Here is a 22,366-nt window from a genome sequence, read left to right as displayed (position 1 = left end):
AAAGTATGGAAACAAAGTATATAGAATTAAAACCAAGGATCAAAAATACTCTGAATATTTTGAATACCAGGAGAAAATAAATTGCATTTTACAAAGAACATTTTTTTATTTTACAGTTATATTAATTAATTTGACTTGGTATGTGGATTCCCCCTCCCTTTGTACTTTTTTAAAATATAGAAGCACTTGTGTCTCATAATAACCCACATGCTTCTAAAATGATTCCTAACTGAATACCCAATATCATATTTGGTTCTAGATCCTTTGCAGATAGGAAGTGCTCAATCAGTGTTAACTGAGTGACAGTCAAAGACAGCATGAAGGGCTAGGGGACCTAAGAGAAGGGAATGCACAATGAGGAAATGGGTACTAGATTTCTGTTGGGAAGGTTTATTCTATCCTGAAACACAATCCTAACCCAAGATTGTTGGGCATACACTAGGCAGGTGTGATCTTTTTTAATTTCCAACTCACCAAGGAATTCAGCTTCCTCTAGGCCATCCTGGGACAGACTTTGGGCAAATTCATAACAATCAATTTTCTAAAGATCAGCACCAAGTGTGGGTTACAGAAGGGGTGAAATGCAGCTGTTAGGAGGTTTTGTTTCTTCCGTCTGTTTTAGCCTGGTGAATCTCATTATAGAATGGGATGGCTAGGAAGGGGAATGATGGTGATCAACAGCAGCTCTGAGGATTTTTGGCTTCTCCGGAAATGAGCAACAGGAGAAACAGTAGTTTAAAAAACTCTCCAGTCCAAAGAAGGTTCTTGGATTCCAGACTCTAGTTTTAGTTTTATACCAGAATGAAGGGCAGACAATAGAAAGCATTGCCTTTGAGTGAAGTTCCTGGTAAAGCAACAGAAAGGACCCTCAGTCTCCTGGAGCTGTGCCTCCTACCACCTCCACCAAAAGATTTTCCAAAACAATTGCTATTAACTAGGCCTTTGTCTTGGACTAAGGGAGAGCAAGTGCACTCCAAGAAAGACTGAAAGGTGCATTAGCAAAGCTCTGTGGGGCCTCGGGTCTTTTTAGTTAGAGATGCAAAAGGTCACAGCTGGGATGCGGGAAGGCAGCCAGAGGTTGGGGCATCTTGTTAATTGCTGCTGGTCTTGATTTCAAACTCAAAAACATTAATTAAATATGCACGGAGACTACTTAATATAGATACATTCACTCTCCAAGCCCCAAATCAATGGGGTAGGACTTACTGAAAGAGGACACTGAAGAGTTGAATTCATGAGCTTTCTTATCTTAGCCATGCCAGACTCTGGAGTTCACTGCATTCTGCAGCTCTGGTGGATCTGAGGGCCCCTTCTGGGGTATATGCCCATTTGCTTAGTTTGTTCTCCTTTTCCTTCACACTGAATCTCATCAGTTGCAGGTTAATGAGAAAGTAGAATAAAACACAGTCAAAAAAGATTTAGAGGATGCTGAGCAACCAATCCTTAAAGAAATCATGTAAGTGCTCAACCCCTTTAGGAGAGGTGGGGGGAGGCATGGAGAGAGACTGACCTAGGAATCCCAGGGAAGTACTGTTCTGCAAATTCCATCACTTACTAGTAGCTGCCTTTAACTGTGTACATGCTGAACAAAACCCAGCAAGACCCTGCCAGCCTATAACCTCTAACTAATGCATAATCTTCATCTCCCTGCTGATCATTTACACTAATTAGCAAAATTTAGCTAATTATCGCTAAGCGTTTCCGTGTTTAATTATGGCTATTAGTAATAGCCTGTCTGGCTTCCCCATCTCCCTCTTTTTCTTTCCTAACCCTTCCCCCAAACTGTTTCCCTTTGGAGACCTAAGTTTCCATTTCGATGAAATTGCTTTTTTCGTGGACCTGTTCCTTTCCTACATTATTTATTCTATTCTATTTTTATTTATTTATTTATTTATTTTTTTGAGAGAGAGAGTCTACACCAGACCCGGTAGGAGTCACAGATAATAGTCACCAGATCAGTATCAAGCCTTTGAGTAGTCCCTCTTCCCCATTAACCCATTCTACCAACCTTACAAGCTCTGAGCTGCCTGACCAATGCATCAAATAAAATTTAAAGAAAGAGCCAGAGTATGCATTGGCATTTTTCTCAGGGTGCTTCCACTTCATACTACAGATAGCACAGAGCAGCAGCCCACAGCTCGGAGGCAAAGAATCAACTTTGGAACAGGGTTTGCAAACTACAGGTTTTCATTATACAAGCAAGGCAGGGACCCCTAGTATGGTCCTACTCATGCTCTCTGGAGACTGCCCCTGTAGTCTCTCTCTGTGTTTCCTATTCCCCTCATCATCAGAATGTAGTGCATAGTAAACAAATGAAGCTAGCACCTTTCTTTAGAACAGTTTACTACAGCAAGCTCCTACCTCAACCGCAGACATCACCCTTTTAGAAGCAACCTGCTCAGAGCTGAATATATTTTTAAGAACCACAGACCTCTTCCTTTCATAGCTATGCAGGACAGTTGGTTCAGAGCAAAACAGGGCATACCTGTGTTGTGTGGAGGAGCCCATTCATTCTGCCTTTAATTGAAAGACCATTTGCATAAATGGTGGAATCAAAGTTACTATCATTTACACTTGGGTGAAATATAAATGGACAGCCTTATACATGTTGCTTCCTTTCTGGTAGCTAGCAATATTAGATGCTCAGTTTTAGAGATCCCTGCTTTTTCAACTGACATGGGCAAACATGAAGCTGCCAAATTGAACAATAATGGCCTCTGGTTATTAATTACATTTTCTGCCTTCCTATACTCAGCTACTTTCCCCTGACCTTTACCACACAGACAACTTCACGGCAGTTCAATCAACTTCAGACTGAAGACTGAATGATGCCTGCTATCTGCTATTTCTCCACAACTAGCTCTCAAACGAGACCAGAGAAAGGAAGGGTGAAAGCAAGGTGAATGAATGATTTCTCAACGTGTAGCACAGGAACTTGTCTAAGTTGTGTGTCATCAAGCGGGGTGAGGGTTGCAAAGGAGAGGTGGGTGTTTGTGCAGTTATGCTGGAGGGAGCTAAGGAGAGGAGACCCTTCAGAGAAGAGTGAGCAATGCCAGCCTTTAAGAGAAAGTGGAAATTTTCTTCCCTCATGCACATGCGATGCTATTTATCATTCTAAATTCAATTTTGTATGCTTTTCCCACCCTTGACACTACTGAAAGACGAGTGGGTTAAGGAATTGCTATGCCCCATTAAAAGGATAAAGAGCAGAGAGACCCACCGTGCCCTCCTCGAAGGGAAACAGGGGAGCGATAGATAGAAATAGGCACTGAGTGATGCTTGCTGCCATGGAAATGGTGCTCGTGCTGAGAGTGAGACCCCGGCGAGGAAGAGGAGGAGGAGGAAGCTACATTAGAGGAACTCCACACAGAGCTGACGATACATCCCCAGAAGAGTGACCAGATTCCAAGCGTCCAGGCTGGCCGGCGGGGAGGGCTCCGTCTCGCGTGGATTCTCAGGTGCATGGTCAACGCACTGGACCACTACAGATGGGCAGTTTAAATTCCAGCCAGTGACGAATAATGAAGTTCATGATGCCCAGGGGCCCATCATACTGAGAGGAAGAGTTGCCCAATTTGGGGAAAAGGGAAACAATAAGAGCTTTCAAGAAAACTGATGATGAATCAGTTTAAAAAAAAAAAAAAAGATAAAAGACAAAGCCCCCTTCCTGGAGCTGAAATTTAGGACGCCAGAGTCCACCCAGGTAGAGCAAACCTCCTAGGAAGCCCCTGCATGCCACACATGTCAGGGGAGGACCGACGAGGCTTCCTCCTGATCTCTAGGCACCTTGGGTCTGATGACTTAACTGCACACTCCGAGAAGCCACACAGGAAAGGTGGAAACGAAGAAAGAGGAGGAAGCAGCAGGAGACCCAAGTAGGTTCAAGCTAGTTTATCCCAACATCCAAGGAGTTTGAACATTTTTTTTTTCCTCTTTCGACTTCCATGAGATGCAATGCAGAACTGCCAGGCAAAAGGGGGCTGCAGGTGGAAGAGTTCTCGTGTTCCTGAGAGTCGAGGCGGAAGGGCGCGGAGGCTGTTAACCCTGCGCTTTCTGGAGGAGCGCCACGGAGCAACCGCCTGCTTCCTGGGTTCCCAACTGGATGAAAAGAAGACAGCAGCAGCGGCAGCCAGAGGAAGAGAACAAGAAGGACCGGAGGGAAAGAAGAGCGTGGAGCAGCCACCCAAACCAATGTGGCACGAGGCGGAGGGAGGTGGGTGGGCGCAATCAGGGGAAGCCAGAGAGGAGGTGCCCTGCAGGCGTCAGAGGTGGCCCAGAGGCGGGCGGGAGACTGCAAAGTGCGCGGAACAGGGAGGCACAGGTGAAGTGAAGCGAGGAGTTGGGGAGCCAAATTCACAAATGGGCAAGTCATATGCAAATAGCGCACTCCTGAGAGCAAATCAGTGCAGCCCGAGCGCTCTGCCGAGGGACTGGCTGGCTCGGAGGAGGGAGGGGCCCGAGCGACCCGGAATCCCGGCCCTCCCCATTCAAGTACACGCTCGTACACGCCTGCTAGCCTCCAGCGCACACCGCACGCCCTCTTCTCACTTTGCTCCCGCCGGGTAGTGTGTGTGTGCGTGCTCCTGCGCGGGTGTGAGACCCACAGGACTGACACTGCACCTTCTTTATCACCCTTCCTCTGCCCCTTTGCCAGGCGCATGCAACCAAACTCGCGCGGTTAAGGCACCTTTCACAATTTTAAAAAAGAAAAATACAGGCGGCGGCTAAGGCAGAAGTGGCACCAAACGGAAGTAAAAATAACCCCCTTAAGTCAGCAGGAGCGCCGAGCTGCTGCAGGCTATTGGGCCGCTTGCACGCTCCTCCCCGCCTGGTGGCCGGCTGGGGCAGACAATTTTCAGGCGTGTGTCTCTCAGGACCAAGATACTCAAAGCCCCACCCACGGGGTGAAAAGAGGGAATCCGATCTGTGTCCTGGTTCTCGAAAGTGAAGTTGATGGGGTAGCCCAGAGACCCCGGAGTGAAGGGGTCGGAGACTGGCGGCCCTTTGATCGTAGAAGGAGACTTTCACCCCAGATGGTCATGAAACTTGGAATTCAAGACTCAGGGGTTGGTGCTGGAGCTGGTAGTGCTGGTCAAAGCACTTAAGGAGGGGCGAGGGTCCTAGGTCTGCGGATGGGAAGAGGGATGGCTGGTCTGTCCAGGATCTGTCACGGAGGTACTGCCCCAGGGGGGTGAATTATCTACGGGCACTGGGCACCAAATAGAGCATGGTGTTTGCATTGAGGCTGAACCTGCAGAGCCCCAGTGGCAGCGCCTGCCCTGGCCATCTGTGAGTCCAGGATGGAGCAAGGATATTCTGGACCAGGAGGTTTTCACCTCTCCACTAGGCGTGCTGAGCAAGAGAAGCGAACTGAAGGAGCATCCCTGGCCCGGTGCTTTTCTACTTGGTTCTTGCTGGCTTTGATTTCCACCTAAGCACTTATCTTCATTCAAAGTCCATTAAGTCTGGGGGGAGGTAGGGATGGATGCTGAAGGAATACTTGCTAGATACATCAAATCCAGTATATTTAGGTGGCATCTTTAAAAAAGATGCTTATAGCACCAATTATATACTTACAACACCTGTTATGTAATTCCTGCTCTCATTTCAAACACCCCCCCCCCCCCCCCCCCCCCCCCCCCCCCCGCCACCAAGAACAGAGATTAAGGCAGTCTTATGCACCCTTGGGACACCCCACAGAGATGATAAGGAAGTAGCTTTATGTCTCTCCAATATATCAAGATACCAAATCTATTGATGATTTGTCCTCAAAGTCAAATATCAAGTTCATTTCTAAATTTGTGGTACTGCCTTGGCCTGCTGGTTCTGAAGTTGGTGTTCTCCTAACACTCCATGATGCCCATGGTAAATGCTGCACTGTCATCCTACCTGCCTGGCTCTGAGCTCTAGGGTGATTCAGGATGCACAGCCTTCCATGGAGGTGGCCCTCTGGCAAGGTCTCTCATGTCTGTGGGTGGAGACTTATATATTCAATGTCTTAAACCAGCAACGTGTAATCAGGAACATCACAGCAAGGGTGGGGGTGGTATGAGGACATTCAAACCTCAGTTTACTCCTCTGCAAAGTGTGGATAATTCGTCCCTCCTGAGGAAGGAGTGATTGGAGATTTTACATGAAAAAAAAATATATATATAACCTCTGGCATAGCTCCTGACAAATATTATCAGTATTCTTTGTTTATTAGGAACAAAGCTAATAAACTGGGAGCCCAAGAATGTTAAGTATGTGTTTAGGGTCTTGTGTTGTTATTGGTACAGTAATTAAAAAAAAAAAAAAAAAAAAAAACAATACCTTAAACTTCCTCCACTAAGGCACATAATAGTTCCCATTCAACTCAGCTTTTTTTTTGATTTAGTTCCCCAGAAGGGTTCCCACTGCACTTGGAACTTACTCTGATTCTATATCATGGCCTTAAAGAAATCTAGATGGCAGACTTCTGCCTAACTCTCCAGCTCCAGCTCCCACCAGACTACCCTCTAGTCACCCAGACCTTTTTTCTGCTGTTTGGATGTACCTAGGTTTTTTCCAACTCAAGGCCTTTATGGCATTACCGGTCCATCTCATCTGGAAGTATTCCCCCATTATTTTCCTATGTTTAGTCCATTTTCAAATGCCACTTGCTCAGAGGTCTTCTCTGGCCCTCACTTACAATTACCCACTGCCAGTCCAGAAGGGCATTCCTCCCCTTTACTCTGTTTTGTTTCCTTCATGGCATCTGGACATTCTGAAATTGTTTTACCTGTGTATTTATTCAGGGTCTATCTCCTTTAAACAGAAGGTAAGTATCCTGTTAAGTGAAATAAGCCGGACTCAGAGAGGCAAGCAACATACATTTTCTCTCATATGTGGAAGCTAGAGAAAAAAAACAAAACAAAAAAAAAAAAAAGGAAACAAAGGATTTCTTGCAAATACAAGGAAGACCAGGAGATAAAGGAGGGGGATGAGGAGGTACTGTGGATTGGGATTGATCGAATTGTGTTATATGCATGTACAAATATGCCACAATGAAACCTACTGTTTTGTGTATTTATGTATGAATTAAACAAAAAAAGACGGTAAGCTCCCGATGGCTGCATCTTTGTCTCACTATCCCCTATATCCTCTGTGTGTGGGACAATGGGTAGCATGTAGTAGGAACTCAGTATACATTTTGCTGAATGAATGAATCCAGTTAACCAATTGCCAACCTTATAATGACATGTTCTTATACTGTTTCATGGACCCATTTATCTGCCTTTAGTGACATTAATCCCCAGAGAAAAACTCTCCAAACTTGATATGTAGAACATATACCTACTTAATGCATTTTTTTCTTTCCTAAATTGGACTGAGCATTGGAGATTCTGTTTTGACTTCATCCCAAGGAAGCATGGGAAGCTTAGATGGCCCTTCCAATTAATTCTCTGCTAAATAATAAAGTGAAAATAAATCCTTAATGCAGCACAAAATCTGCAAATGCTGCCGGTGTGTCACAGTTGGAACTATTCATTTTACTTGTCGTACTTATAATTTATTTACTTACTTTCCACCAAAAGTCAAAAGAAGTAGGTGTGAATTCCAGTAAGTCAGATTCCATGTGTAGACACAGCTGACGATTGAGACCAATCAGAGGACAAATACAAAACTGGTTTATTTTACTTTTTTCCACTCCAAAAAACTAACCCATAATCATCCTGATAAACTGCATGTCATTCCCCCATATGTCTTATTAATAGTTTCATATGCCCCCTGTCCCTCACTCCAGTCAACACATTCCTATTTAGATTTCATTTCTAACTCCCATTCTCCTCAGGTCTATTAGACTTTACATTCCACTGACATTTTAAATATATTTGTTTGAGATTTTTATCTCCAGTGATACCTCCTAAACACTGCCTACAGCTAGAATGTTAGAGGAAGGATTGTCCTCACCCATCAGCAACTGCCCTCACTCCTCCTGAGTTCTCTTCTCTAGTGTGTCCCTCAGTGACAGCACTTGGGGATCAAGTGCACAACTACAGGATAAAGATGAGAGTCCACTTTTAAAATAGAAGAGAAGCAGATTTAGAAACGTTATGCTTTGCACAGATTTAGTTGAAAAGCATAAATAATTTCACAGGAACAAGTAGGCTTTGCCCCACTTGAACAAACCCCTATGAAATCCAAACCAGAGTCTTTGAAACCTTAAATTTCTGAATGGAATGCAGATTGTAAAAATCCACATAACTGGATCAACTAGGTTAAAAATTGGGTTTCTCTGTTACTTGAGACTTCAGAATTTGGCATCAGAGACTTCTTTTTATGCCTCTTTTAATCTCCCTATTTTTTCCCCCTGGGGAGACTATCCCAAGGTAAAGTATAAGAATCTTGACCCTCTGCTTCTTTGCCTTGTTTTGTTCTCTGCCTCAGCTATAAAGTAGCCTAAGGAATCTTTTGGCTTCTAAAATAAGCCTCGTGCTGCATTTAAATATGTCAGGCATCAGGAACCTAATGCAAAGACGCCCTGTCCGTCATCTCTCACAATACACTCTATCTCTGCACATGGCTCTTCTCACTTGGACAGGCACTGACTTGCCACTTTGCTGTCAGCAGGAGATACCTGTCAAGTTCATCATTGCAGACACATCTAATATGACTGCACAGACCCAGGAAGGACAGAAAGACTGGGATAGTCTGTTCACCTAAGTCATTAGGTGAGGACCCTCTCTTTCTCAAATTAAAGAGTAGAAATCTAGAAATCCTTACTCTCTCTCTCTATGCAGGGCTCCAAAAAGCAATTTAGGGGGGAGAAGGACAAAAAAAACCCACACAACTAAACTCTCATAATGTGAAATGAAATAAAAGTCCTGAAAAAATACAGGTGACTGTTAACATGACTATAAATATATCCATGAGTTTCAGTGACACCATAAAACAGTCGAACTTTGCTTTATTAGATGTCAGTATTTTTATTTATAGCCACATAATTCATCCTTCTCCTCATTTATTTAAGAAAGCCTTTCTGCAAAAAAGCAGATTTTGATTATATTTCCATTGGGGGTATAAAATAGAAGCTTTATTCTTCTAAACATCATTCCTACACATATTTGATTTGTTTAAGAAAGGGACAATGACATCGTTGTATTACTTTGTAGTTTAGAGAATGCATATATTGCTTCTGTTTCCTTAACTTATCCTTCTTATAAACATCGATAGTTATTCCCTTGTCCTCCTTGTGGCTGAAATAGGAATATCAGCAGTTTGAATGTTCAGAAAAATCTCTGCAGGAGATTTTCCAGATCTTTTGAGTTTGATCAGTGGGGTTGGGATATTTACTGCATTAGAATTTTTACACATTTCTTCAAGGACAAGAAAAATGTGATATGTTCCTTAGCCAGGTTTGTTACGCCACCTGCAATTCCCCTCAGTGCTTGACAAGGATTCCGCTGAGTAATAAAGATGTTTGCAAAGTCTCATCTCATTGGGAATTTGGGTTGTGGGCTTTCCTTCCTTGCTTGCTTAATATGTGTAGGTTTACTATAAATATTTTATGTGTTTTCCCTGAAAACAGGGGTCTTAACAGAACCAGGGTTAAAACATAAAAAACAGACTTCTAATGGAACAGTGATTTCAGATTTAGTCATTTGTAATGAAACTTTGAGTAACCAAGAATATTATGAAAAAATATAAAAATAGATTCTAGCTGCCCATCCCTGTTGACTACTCTCAGATGACCTGGAGCATGTAGGCAAATAATTCCAACCCCATCAGGAAGGAATAACAGAAACAGAAGAAATAAAATATTCCTCAATATTAATTTCACACAGTTAAGATGATATCATATATTTGTTAGCTTAAAATGTCTAGCATTTATTAACTATAGCAGTAGTCATACGACTAATGTTTATTCAACCCTACTGAACTTGCTTTAATCTTTATGATCAGTTAAATATTAATATGTCTTATTGTTTAGTTATAGGTTATCATAAGTAAACAATTACTAGAATAATTAGAATATTTCATTGTCTAGTCTAGTAATGATCATACAAAATAATTTTGTTTTTCTCCTTGTGACTTTTTCCTGTTCTGAAAAAACATGTGTAACTGCCTACCTTTTTTTTTTATTTTCCTTATATACTTTATTTTTTTTTATTATTGTAAACAAATGGGATACATGTTGTTTCTCTGTTTGTACATGGCATAAAGGCATACCATTTGTGTAATCATAAATTTACATAAGGTAATGTTGTTTGATTCATTCTGTTATTTTTCCCCTTCCCCCCCACCCCTCCCACCCCTCCTTTCCCTCTATACAGTCCTTCCTTCCTCCATTCTTGCCCCCCTCCCTAACCCTAACTCTAACCCTAACACTAACCTCTCCCACCCCCCATTATGTGTCATCATCTACTTATTAGCGATATCATTTGTCCTTTGGTTTTTTGAGATTGGCTTATCTCACTTAGCATGATATTCTCCAGTTTCATCCATTTGCCTGCAAATGCCATAATTTTATCATTCTTTATGACTGAGTAATATTCCATTGTATATATATACCACATTTTCTTTATCCATTCATCAATTGAAGGACATCTAGGTTGGTACCACAATCTGGCTATTGTGAACTGAGCAGCTATGAACATTGATGTGGCTGTATCTCTGTAATATGCTGATTTTAAGTCCTTTGGGTATAGGCCAAGGAGTGGGATAGCTGGGTCAAATGGTGGTTCCATTCCAAGTTTTCTAAGGAGTATCCACACTGCTTTCCAGAGTGGCTGCACTAATTTGCAGCCCCACCAGCAATGTATGAGTGTACCTTTCTCCCCACATCCTCGCCAACACCTGTTGTTGCTTGTATTCTTGATAATCGCCATTCTAATTGGGATGAGATGGAATCTTAGGGTGGTTTTGATTTGCATTTCTCTTATTACTAGAGATGTTGAACATTTTTCCATATGTTTGTTGATTGCTTGTAGATCTTCTTCTGTGAAGTGTCTGTTCATTTCCTTAGCCCATTTGTCGATTGGATTATTTGCATTCTTGGTGTAGAGTTTTTTGAGTTCTTTATAGATTCTGGAGATTAGTGCTTTATCTGAAGTATGATTGGCAAACATTTTCTCCCACTCTGTAGGCTCTTTCTTCGCATTGTTGATAGTTTCCTTTAACTGCCTATCTTTTAATGTATAAAAAGCTGGCTGGGAAAAATAAAACTTAGAACTTAGCATCCATTCCTTGAGTTTGTGTTGCTTTGTTCTCTACCTTGCCGATGCCTACTCCATCACCTGTGACCACTATGATCCCTACTAGGGTTGGACCCCGGCACAGGTTCCTTTGAATTCCAAGGGAAATTATTTTAATACAGAAGTGGACTTTTTTTCTTACACTCAAAGACAGGGCTTAATTAGTTCCTCATAGAGATTTACACTCCTGTTAGTCTCCACTAAGCTTAACATTGGATATCAGAGATCTAAATTATCCATCCTCAGCACCATAACAAATCTCTATCCAGTTTTTAAGAAGCAAATAAAATGAATTATTGTTATATAATGATATAATAAATAATTGCATTTATATATTTATAGTATAAATTGTCTAATCAAAGATTTAAAGGACATTTTGAGGGTACATAAAGATTTAGATCTTGGACTCTGGTTCTCCACTGCATAGGTTCAAATCCTCATTCCATTTATTAGCTGCTGTCAGATCCTTAGTCTCTTTGCACTTTAGTTTCATCATTGTTAGGCAGAAATAATCATGCACTCTATCTAATAACTTTTTATGAGGATTTAAACAGCAACAACATGCAAAGCGCACATAAACAGTACATAGAACATAGAAAGTAATCAATAACTGTGAATAATGATTATTATATGATTATTATCATATGATTATCCTTTTTTTTTTTTTTAGATGACTGCTTTAGAGTTATCCCTGCAGATGGTATTCTCTTCTTATTTATACAGATCTCCAAGAGAATGACTAAAGACAAAACTCCCTCAGCAGTTTCAAAGCAGAGTGGGAAAGCTACCCAACTCATTGGATTCTCTTTGCTCATCTTCTACAGAAGAAGGGACAGCTTCTTTATAGTCTCATCACAAGTATCCTTCCATCCAATGTCAAAATAAATTGGTCCCAGAACCAGAAAAGGTGGACTACCAAAACCCAGCATTATTTTATAATCCAGAATAGAGTGGAACTCTCAGGATCCAAGTCTGCTTTGGGGTCTGGAAAGGCTGGCTGGTTACTTCTTGTTTCTATCTCATCATTTTCTCATTTTCTTCTCTTAAAAAATAAAGTCTAATGAACTAGCCTTCCCTCCTGGAAGATGCCTTCCAAATCCTTAATAATTTCCATTGGACTTTTAGGATTCCATCATTTTTAAACAGTTTTTTTAAAGTTATCAAGAATGTAATTCTGAACTAGCTTCTGCTCAGTACTGAAAAAAAAAAAAGCCACAGCCTCTGCCCTTCTCTTGGGTGCATTTAATTCATTCCTTCCATGGATACACTTATGCTTATTGTGGGCAAGACACTGGGTGAAGTCCAGGAGACCCAAGTGAGAAAAAGAGATTTCAGGCCTTAGGAAGTAAATGCTCTAGCAGAGGGAAAACTCCATTTAACTCACCTATAAAGAAAAAGAAAAACATATATCCCATTCATATATACAATTTCCCAGAAACAATATGTGCTAGAATAAAGGTTAAAAAAATCACACACACACAGAATAGATACAGAATTAGTCTGCTATAGGAAAGGAAGGAGTTGTGGGGAGGGAGTCACAGACAAAGTGACATGTGAATGGAGTGTCAGAGGACTGGAGTTCAAATTCTGGGTCCACAACTCATTGGCTGTATGGTCTTGGGCAACTTACCTTCAACTCTAAGCATGTTTCTTCAAGAGTGTGATAATGAATAATCCTTACATCATGGGATGATTTTAAGGATGCAATTTAAAAGGTCTATTTGAAAAGAAGACTATATATTGATGTTCACTATTACTATGAACCAGACTTTGAATGCTTTCAAATATGAAAAGAGGAACCTAAGCAAGGAAATCATCAAGGTGGAGAGGAATCTTCCACAGAGAGCTCCCATAAAGGACAGGCCTTACTCTACTTTCCTCTTGTTACTTGACTTGTGAGAGCCTGAAGAACTTGAGAAGGGGTCAACGTTTTCTTTCAGTGCAAAAGAAAAATTTCATGGAATAAAGAAAAGTCAGAAAAGGCAAGGGAGAGAAAGAGTAAGGAAAGTGAGGAGAGAAGTGGGGAGGGGAGAAATTCATTCACTGAAATCCATTTTAATTTCTAATGCCTGAGTTTTCATACTCAGAGATGTGAAATAGATACCATAATTAATTTTTAAAAAGTTAAATTATGGCATACATAGGAAATTACCTTTGCTTTATTAACTCCATGCAGTTATTTTTCAGTTACTAAAATACCTATTGGATCCAATTTCACAAGACTTGCTAAATTCTAGAAATATCCTAGTTCAAGCATTCACCTCATTCAAGTGTCTGCCTCACTCACTCTCCATGAAGAGTGCACACTCTAAGGTAGAGGAACAGAGATCTAAAATATATGATCACTTTCTCCTTGATAACATATGGCCTTAAATTCACCGAACAGAGAAATCTGGAAGGGGAGGAAGGTGAATGTTCGCTGATAGAAGGTACAACATATTATCTAAGCAGTTTCAGATATGTTTGCAAAATGGTTAATAAGGGCATTTCTCAGTGGTACTGAGGATTTAGCACTTTTCAAAACTAATGGTGCGGTCAGGGGTTGCTGACATGTCAGTTTATATCAAAGGTAGGAGCAAGAGGCTGTTAATAAAAAGAGATGATGAAACAACATTAAGATAATATTTTAGATTGATTACATCCATGTCTTTAAAATCTACCACTTCCAATTGGACAGGCAGAATCAGTTGCTCTTTTGTGTCTTAATAAACACTGTTCTCTTAACACTTGTCACATTCCATTTATGTGATTCATAGAAAAATTAGGTAGGGAGCCAGGATCTGATCCTAAGGTCAGACAGCTTGAGTTCAAATCCACTATTCAGTAGCTGTGTGACCTGGGACAAGTTACCTACTCTCTGAGAAACTTTATTCTCATAAAAAAGATGCATATGATAATGTCCCACAACTTAAACTTACTACCAGTGCCAGGACCAGAAGAGATATTAAATGGGAGATTTGTGGAATAGTATTGGGATGCATTTAATGGATGATGGAGAGAACATTTCTTCTACACCTCGGGGAAGAAGGGGGACTTCAAAATATGCAAGCATTACTTAAAAAGAAGAATTTTCCAACTTTTGGAGCCTATATAAAATCAGAAGGGATGCCTTGCAAGGAAGTGAGCCCTCCATCACAGGAAATATTCAAGCAATAGATTTCTGTTTTTCTTTAAAAAAAAAAAAAAACTTTGAAGTTAGAGAATAGGGTATACGACTTCTAATTTTACTTTCACATTTAAAATGTGATTGATTAAATTTTCTTTTGGAATTTATCTTTGCCCTCTACATTTGCATTTACTCAAATGTTATCTCTTGGGCTTATTTTGAAGTCCAAATACAAATCCTGGATGTTATAAAGATTATAACCTGCCTCCGTCTATTGAAACTTCATGCACTGTGGCTAGGAAACTTAGGCTTCTGTAAAATCAATCCAAATTAAGCAATATTGTTGTACTAGAACTCCATTTTTTCATTATTGCATGCAGTACAAGTTATCTCTAGACTTATTAACAATTCCATGTTTCTATTTTAAATACCACAACTCTTTTTTCCTACTAGCAACACCTACACAACTGCTGTTCTTGTGATCTAAGAGGGCAGTTTTCATTGGTGAAGAGTTCATAGCTATGGGAAGAATATGATGACTTGCTTACCCTATTGTCCCCTACCACTCCACAGGAAATCCTGGTGGACTAAACATAAATAAAAATGTATGGCTTTAAATACAGATATGTAACTTGAAAAACCTGGGACAGAAAGAAGAACTTCTTTCCTCTTTCTAACCAACACAAGGCCACCCCTCCCCAGATGCTGATACAGACAAGAAATAGAACTACCATACCCTGAAATCAGTATTCTAATTAATGTACATCACAAATGTTAACCAATGTAAAAACAATATAAAAAAGTTATTTTCAGACAAAATGAACCTTTCTACCAAAAACATCATTACATCCTCAGGAAATTGATTAACATAAGAGACACAATGATCCTGGACATGTATGCAACTAATAATACAGTCTCCAGATATATAAAGCCCATATTGATAGATTGAAAAAAGAAAAGACAAAGCCATGATAAAAAGAACTCCACAGTGCTGCATGCCTGTAATCCTAGTGGCTTGGGAGGCTGAGGCATAAGGATCACAAATTCAAAGCCAGTCTCAGTGATGGCAAGGTGCTAAGCAACTCTGTGAGACCCTGTCTCTAAATAAAATATAAAATAGGGCTGGGGATATAGCTCAGTGTTTGAGTGCCCCTGAGTTTAATCCCCAGTACCAAAACAAAGCAAAACAAAACAAAACAAAACAAAACAAAAAACCAACAACAAAAAACTCCACTAAAATATATAAATATATGCTCCCTTAGAATAGATGTTTTGGTTCTTTGATCATTCATTCACCACTCATTCTCCAGGATGTAAAATAATGCTTAACCCATGTTAAACATGTATTAAAATTTGTTGAATAAATTACTACATTCTCTTTAAAGCTAATAGGATAAATTGGGAAAATAAGTAGCAAGGCCATAGCTAATTTAAATAGCATAATTAGCGGGCCAAAAATAATGGATTTATCTGTAACCCTGAATAGAAAACTTTCAGTCCCATCCTTTCAAGGACACATGGAACATAAGGCAAAAAGGACAAATACTGAGGAATCAATAATTACATTCCAGATCATCTGCCTACAATGAATACCAATTTAAGACAGTTACAAAAAAAAAAAAACATAAAATTTGTGATTAAAAAAACTAAATGACAACTCATCAATGAAATGAGATTCTTTCTCTTAAATATACATTCATATGTGCTTGCAAAACAGTTCTATGCACTTAATTATAACTCCCAGTATATAATGGAATATTAGTATGATATTTCTAGAAAGGAAACTATAACCTAATTATTCTCTGGTTCTCTCCATTTGTTTTCCTATAACTGTATTCCTCACAGGTTCCCCTACATCCATGCAAAAATACTTGCTCTGTGATGAATTGTAACGATGACATGCAAACAATGGTCTCAGTGTTGGCTGGTAGATAACAGGTTACCGATCCCTTGTGCTACCCTGTATAACACTGAAAGTAAAAAAAGGTTTCACATGGCTTTCATTTGCATATATGAAAATGAAATGATACCCAAAGCATTTTCATGAGATATTGGTATTTATCACATTGAGCAATTTAGACTTTGGAAATTATAAAAACCTTGACTTCACTAACTGAAAATAAGAAATTCAACAGAGGATTATTTTAAATTAGTGGGTAATACATAATACATTCCATATTCAGATACCATGTTGCTGTTCATAAAGCTGTTAGAGTCTTAGAAGATACAAATAAAAAAAGTTTACTCATGCGTTCCTGTTACAAATGAAGCCAAAATTCTTTTTTTCCCAGAAGCTTCTCCTTTCCTTTTGGAGGTCACAGTGACTCCTCGAAACATTTACACTATTCTTGTTACTATTTGATAAATAGAAACAATATCCATTTCCTAAGATTTCTAGTCTTCACTCCCAAAACCATGATCCTGACAAAACCAATTATAATTTTAAAATGTACTGCCCAACCTGGGAACTGAAATAGCAGGAAAATGCATCTGTGTTCTTTGAGTTTTGATCCTCTGAAAGTGAAACTCCTAGAAACAATATCCCATAAGAGAACTTTGATATGATCACTACCATCTGTAACAATGAGGAGCATGAAAGCTTTGCTTTCAACTACAAGAGAAAGTCACAGAAGGAGAAGAAAAACACATGTATATAAGGCTTACAGCCAGAGAGAAATCAGAAGGAAAGTTATATCGTCATCTTGTCCCTTTAAATCAGATTTTGAACTAATAAAGAAGGGCCTCTGTTATGTAGGGTTTCCAGGGAAGGTTTACTATAGAGTGGATGGAAGACAGATTCACAGTCAACTTTATAAATAAAATACCTGGATTTCAGTCCTTGGATCTACTCTTAATTGTCAGGCATGAGGTAACTCACTTAACCAAAGGCTATCTCAGATAGTCTCATATTTTAAAAATTTTAATGTTTATAGTAGAAATTGAAGCTAAAGAACTGCATGACTTTGCAATAAGAATGCCTTTAGGAGTACTTGTACCTCCTCTTTATTTCCCCACCACACCTCTGTCCTGCCTGACTTGACCAATCACCCACCTGTTGATTTCAAGGAAATGAATACATATGACCAAGTATTTACTGTGGATTCCCAAGGAATCAAAAAGAGTTCCCAAGGGAAGGATGAAAGAGGAAAGGGAGGGCAGAAGTCTCTAGCAGTAAATGCCTGAGCCCAATTCAGGCACAGAGTGAGCCTTTTCATCCCGGGGAGTATGGAGTGGGAGTGAAGCATCGCAGAGGGAGTCATTGTGCCTGATAGATGTAATTTCCTAAAATGCATACCTTGCCTGTGTGCAGAAGATGAGTGGAAAGAAAGGTCGGTGCCTCACAAGCAAAAAGGACAGAAGTATGCTGCCGGGCGACGCTGTACATTCCTAGTAGGTCTGAAACATCACTAACTCACAGACTTACTCATCACTAGGTTAATTAAACAGCCATAGTGCCATGTTGAAGCCTTAGGAATAAGAACATCCAGCAATTTTCTAATCCTCCTCCTGAACATGTCTCTCCTTGAGCTCCGGCTGGTACTAGGGAGCTGGGGGTGAGGTGTGGAATGGCTCTTGCTTTGGGAGTTACTCAGCAGGTGGTGGTTACTAAATGTGGCACTGGGGGAGCAATAATAAATAAACACACAAAAACTACAAGAAAGTCTTGGCCTTTTCTTCTCAGCCCCCGCTCTCCCACCACAATTAAAGAACATTCAGAAATAGCAGAAATAGCAACCCCCAAACGGCCCCCACCCCACTTACCAGATGTGGAAGAGGCTCATGGTTGCTTACATCATGAGAAGATGATTACATGCATGACCCAAAGGAAAATACAAACGAAGAGCACTTATAAGTTATTAAAATGTCTTGTCCCCTAACTCACTCCATCGCCCAGGAAGTACACTTGACCCAGTGCCCTTGATAATGGATTTCAGAGTAACTCTATAAGGAGATAGGGTTGTTAAAGATGTAACTGAGGTCAAATGTGATCATGAGAGCAGGCCCCAATCCAACAGTGTTAGTGTCCTTATAGGAAGAGGAAGAGACACAAGCTATATATAGATTCAGGAAAATAAATAAATAAAGGCCATGTGAGGACACAGAGTGGCAGTCACCTGCGAGTAAGTGACGAAGACACCTAAGGGGAAACCTAACCTTCTAGCTCCTTATCTTGGGCTTCTAGTCTCCAAAGTTTGAATTCAGATTTTTAAGCCAGCTATTCTATAGTAGTTTTGTAATTACAGTTCAACAATGACTTTTGTGAAATTAGAGAAATTCAGATCCAAAAAGAATCTAAGAACTCATGTGGCCCAGGGGTTCTTAGCTTGGAGCTTAAGGAACAGCTAAAAAGAAGGCTGCCTTTTGGTCCCCCTCCTTGGGGATGTCGTTTGCTTTGAGGCCTGTGTGAATGGCACCCCTCAGAGTTGTGTAGTGCATAACTTCTATGCTCTGAAAATGGTCTATGAAACTTCTTCCTAAAGATATATTCAATTTCATCAGCAAATGTACTTTTTCTGCAAAGAAGATCCAAAGGTGTTGAGATTATGAAACAGGTTTGTGACACCCAGAAATTTAAGAACCATTTATAACTTTAAGTCCCTCATTTTATAGATCCCATTTATGGAACCCAGGGTAAACTGAATCCTAGAAAAGAATATTGGTCCCAAATGCATGAAAAACATTAAAAATAAGATCCAAATTTCTTGCCTACTAATAAAAGTTATCAAACCGTGTTTTCATAGGAATTCAGCATTATAGCTGAGCTCAGCTTGGACAGAGATGTTTTTCAACCTTCCAAAGTGTATCGATATATACATGATATACAAATTTTAGCATCTTCATTTAGATATTTGGATTGGTAATATTTGTTTAGCTTATGAGTTACTTAGTATATGTTATATAGATGTGGGACCCTAAGATGACAGGATGGAGTTGATAAGAGAACCCACTAAAGGATGCTATTTAAGGCTCTAAATGATAGCTTCTAAATTGCTAGGAAAGTCAATATAAAGTCTTTGTGTCCTTTCACTTGAGGAATGGTCAAAAGGCAGTGAGGGACTTGAATTCCATTTCCTAGAAGATGATCATTTAGACTGACTTCAAGCAAATAGGCCAGAGAAAGCACAATACACACACTCACATACACGTAGTCAAAGTGTCAATCTTCTAACCTCCAAGTGCAGAGATCTAGCCAACTGAGCCCTGGCAATAACTACATAGGCAGACCCTAAGAGCAGACAGGAAGTGGAGGCTGAGTGCTTGACCCCTCCTCCCTCGTTTCGTACCTAGCAGTGCTGATATCGACTAGGAATCTCCACTTTCTCCAAAGCCTCTGTAAATGTCAATAGCCATTTGCCTTTGAAACACGGACTTGCTTTGAAGGGCCTCTACATGCGTAATTCCAGGTCAATGTGGCCACCCCCCCTCCCCCCGTCTGCACTTTTGCTCTCCTTTAATTCCTAAAACAGAAATGGGCATTTCAAACTTTAATACGAACTCTATGCTTTTGATGAGCACTTGGAAAAATGATTTTTCTTCCTCTTCTTCTTTCCCTCTTCTCCTTTTTCTTTCTTCTTCTTCTTTTTTTTTTTTTTTTTTCCCTTGTATCTCAGAATTCAGGGAGCAGAAATCAGCCCCAACCTTACCATCGATATGTCAGGGCTTTATAAGCTTAGAAAGAAATTTAAGAATTGGTCATTTCACTTTTTCTTTTAAGGAAAATTGTGGGCCAGGCACAGGGGTCAGAGAACAGGGGCTTATGATTGCTTTATGAAATATGGACTGACCCAGACTTTTACACAATCTACTTTATATAATGTATGAACCAACACTATGAGCCTCCTCATTTCCTCTAAAACTCACTAGCTTGAGTTTCCTTCTGCTGAAGCCCAAGATACCTAGAAACACACCTGAGCTCCAAAGTCCTGCTTCTCTCCTCTCTCCCACCTCTGAGAGTCATACAATGAATGAGTGGGATGCATTTGGGCAAGGGAGCAGCAAAAAAGGGGAAAGTAAAACTCATGACCACTAACCCCAAAGCCACAGACCACTCCTTCTGCCCACTAGAGCTACAACTTGCCCACAGGTTTGGGTCTCAGTAGCAGCCAAGGAGAAGATGATTATTCTGAAAGGTATATCATTGCTTCTCATCCCCTTCTAACTTTCTCTTCTATAGGTTCTTCTCTCATATTTCTCTGGCATTCTCCCTACCTCTGATTTTGATCTCACCTCTTGGACTGCAGTTATGCTTCTCTTTCCTACCTATTATTAGCCCATCAACTTCATCAGGCCTGACTTACATACTTCCTCCTCCACAGAATAGCCCCCAGATTCCTCGTCAGAACAAATCTCTCCTTTGCTGTGCTCTTTCTGACTCTTTAGTCTGGGACTGCACTGATGTGCTGCATGAAGGCAAATTTGCAAAGTGCACCTGTCTCTTCCATACAGGGCACCTTGACTAGGGAGATAGCAGGTCATTCAACTTTGCTCACTTTTCTGGTTCATATGGAACTGGATACTTAGTAAAGTGTGTTGAACTGAATTGAATTTGTTCTGTTTCTTCTTTAGTAACCACCAGAGCCCTATTTCAGCTTCTATCCCTTCTCTCCTTTTGTCTTTATCCCCAGTGCTTGTATTATTCCCCTCATATATATCTAACTCTCCTTCACCTTCTCCTAGCTGTCCACTCTAGCACCTTACCATATCCTTTTCCAGTTGGGTCGTGCCCCCCTCTTTTTTCTTGGCCCATGAGTCCCCTCTTAAACTCTATTGTGATCTAGGATATCAGAACAACTCTGGCGAGATAGGTGGAGGAGGAGGAGGTAGGTGGTTGGGTATCCCAGACCTTGGTATCACATCCGGAATGGTGATAAATGTGTTGATGGTATCCTAAGCTAGAATTTCAAAGACACCTCCCTTTATAAAACCTTACCTCTGTGACCAGGCACTCCACAATAGTAACTTTAGGCTCAGACATTGAGAACATTCTGGGTTAGTAGGCACTTGAGTTCTGGAAATAGAATGTACCATCTCTCTGGAAAAAACATAACCTGAGCTCTGAGAATCTATAAAGTAGCTTTGAAACACAACCCTTTTGAAAATTGGGGCCTGCCTGCTCTTCTGTTACGCTGTGGGCGGCAAGTGGGGCGGTGGTATGACTATGATATTGGGCTTTCTATTTTTGTAATGTGTCAAGGATGCTGAGGAACTCAGCCCCCAAACTGAGAAATGCAGAATAGCACCAGATACTAAATCATGCAGAGACAATATACACCTATGTTGTGGGAGGTAGTGGGGGTGGGGTGAGGGATTTGTCAAAAGCATTCTCCAACATAGGCCTCGGTGCTTTCTGGCTGAGCCTAGCTTTATAGGCCTTAAATGGGAGAGTTTCCTTTTCCTTCTTTTAAATCAATTTTTAAAATTAATTTCCTTATTTTACTGTTCTATTCAGGACATGTCATCCTTCCCACCTGCCAGCACCCCAGACTTGTCTGTCAATTTATTCATTCTTACCTTATTACTGAATTGTAGCTAAAGTCTGATCAACTAGAATACAGAGAGAATACAGAGAGTTGGACTCTGAAAATATTAAGTGAATGAGTATTTGTTTATGAGAAACATAACTTGCATCTCTCTAAGGATATACTTGAGTTAGATACTTTTACACATCACCAAGGTTAGACAAGTGTGTAATAGGAAATACATTTACAAGGCATGAGGAAATTCAGGGCAACTGATGACCTGTATCATTCCACACCGAAGAGAGTTCATGCTTCATCCAAAGATACCAGAATATCAGTCTTGGACTCCATTTTTACTCGATTTTATGACTCAAAGTTGAAGAAGAAAAGCTAAGTATAAATACATAAAGGAAAAGCTAAAGCATTATTCTATGGATGCTAGAGCCACCGTGATGTCCCCTGCAGAGAAAGGTCTTAGAAAACAGTAGAGAAGCTATAAATACTGGCAATAGAACAAAGTCTACTCTTGAAAGACAGAAGTTTTCTGCATGGGATCATGGAAAATAGAAGGTAGGAAGAAAGAT

General features: G+C 40.3%; 1 protein-coding gene across 13 annotated transcripts in view; it reads right to left on the bottom strand.

Annotated features, from left to right (window-relative positions):
* The window catches only part of Nrxn3 (neurexin 3), a 1,546,128-nt gene that overhangs the window by 514,128 nt on the left and 1,009,634 nt on the right, over positions 1 to 22,366 (bottom strand). For 3 of the 13 annotated variants that reach the window (XM_047541193.1, XM_047541192.1, XM_047541194.1), the window contains exon 1: positions 3,221 to 4,362. The exons of the other annotated variants lie outside the window; for them this stretch is intronic. In XM_047541193.1, coding sequence (XP_047397149.1) covers positions 3,221 to 3,464 — 244 coding nt within the window. In that variant the 5' untranslated portion in view covers positions 3,465 to 4,362. Of the gene's footprint in view, positions 1 to 3,220; positions 4,363 to 22,366 lie in introns of those variants that run through there. 13 annotated transcript variants of the gene reach the window in all.

The sequence above is a fragment of the Sciurus carolinensis genome, chromosome 2, assembly GCF_902686445.1.
Source record: "Sciurus carolinensis chromosome 2, mSciCar1.2, whole genome shotgun sequence".
NCBI lineage: Eukaryota > Metazoa > Chordata > Mammalia > Rodentia > Sciuridae > Sciurus > Sciurus carolinensis.
The sequence above is the reverse complement of the archived record's forward strand: the minus strand, read 5'-3'. Positions and strand labels throughout refer to the sequence as shown.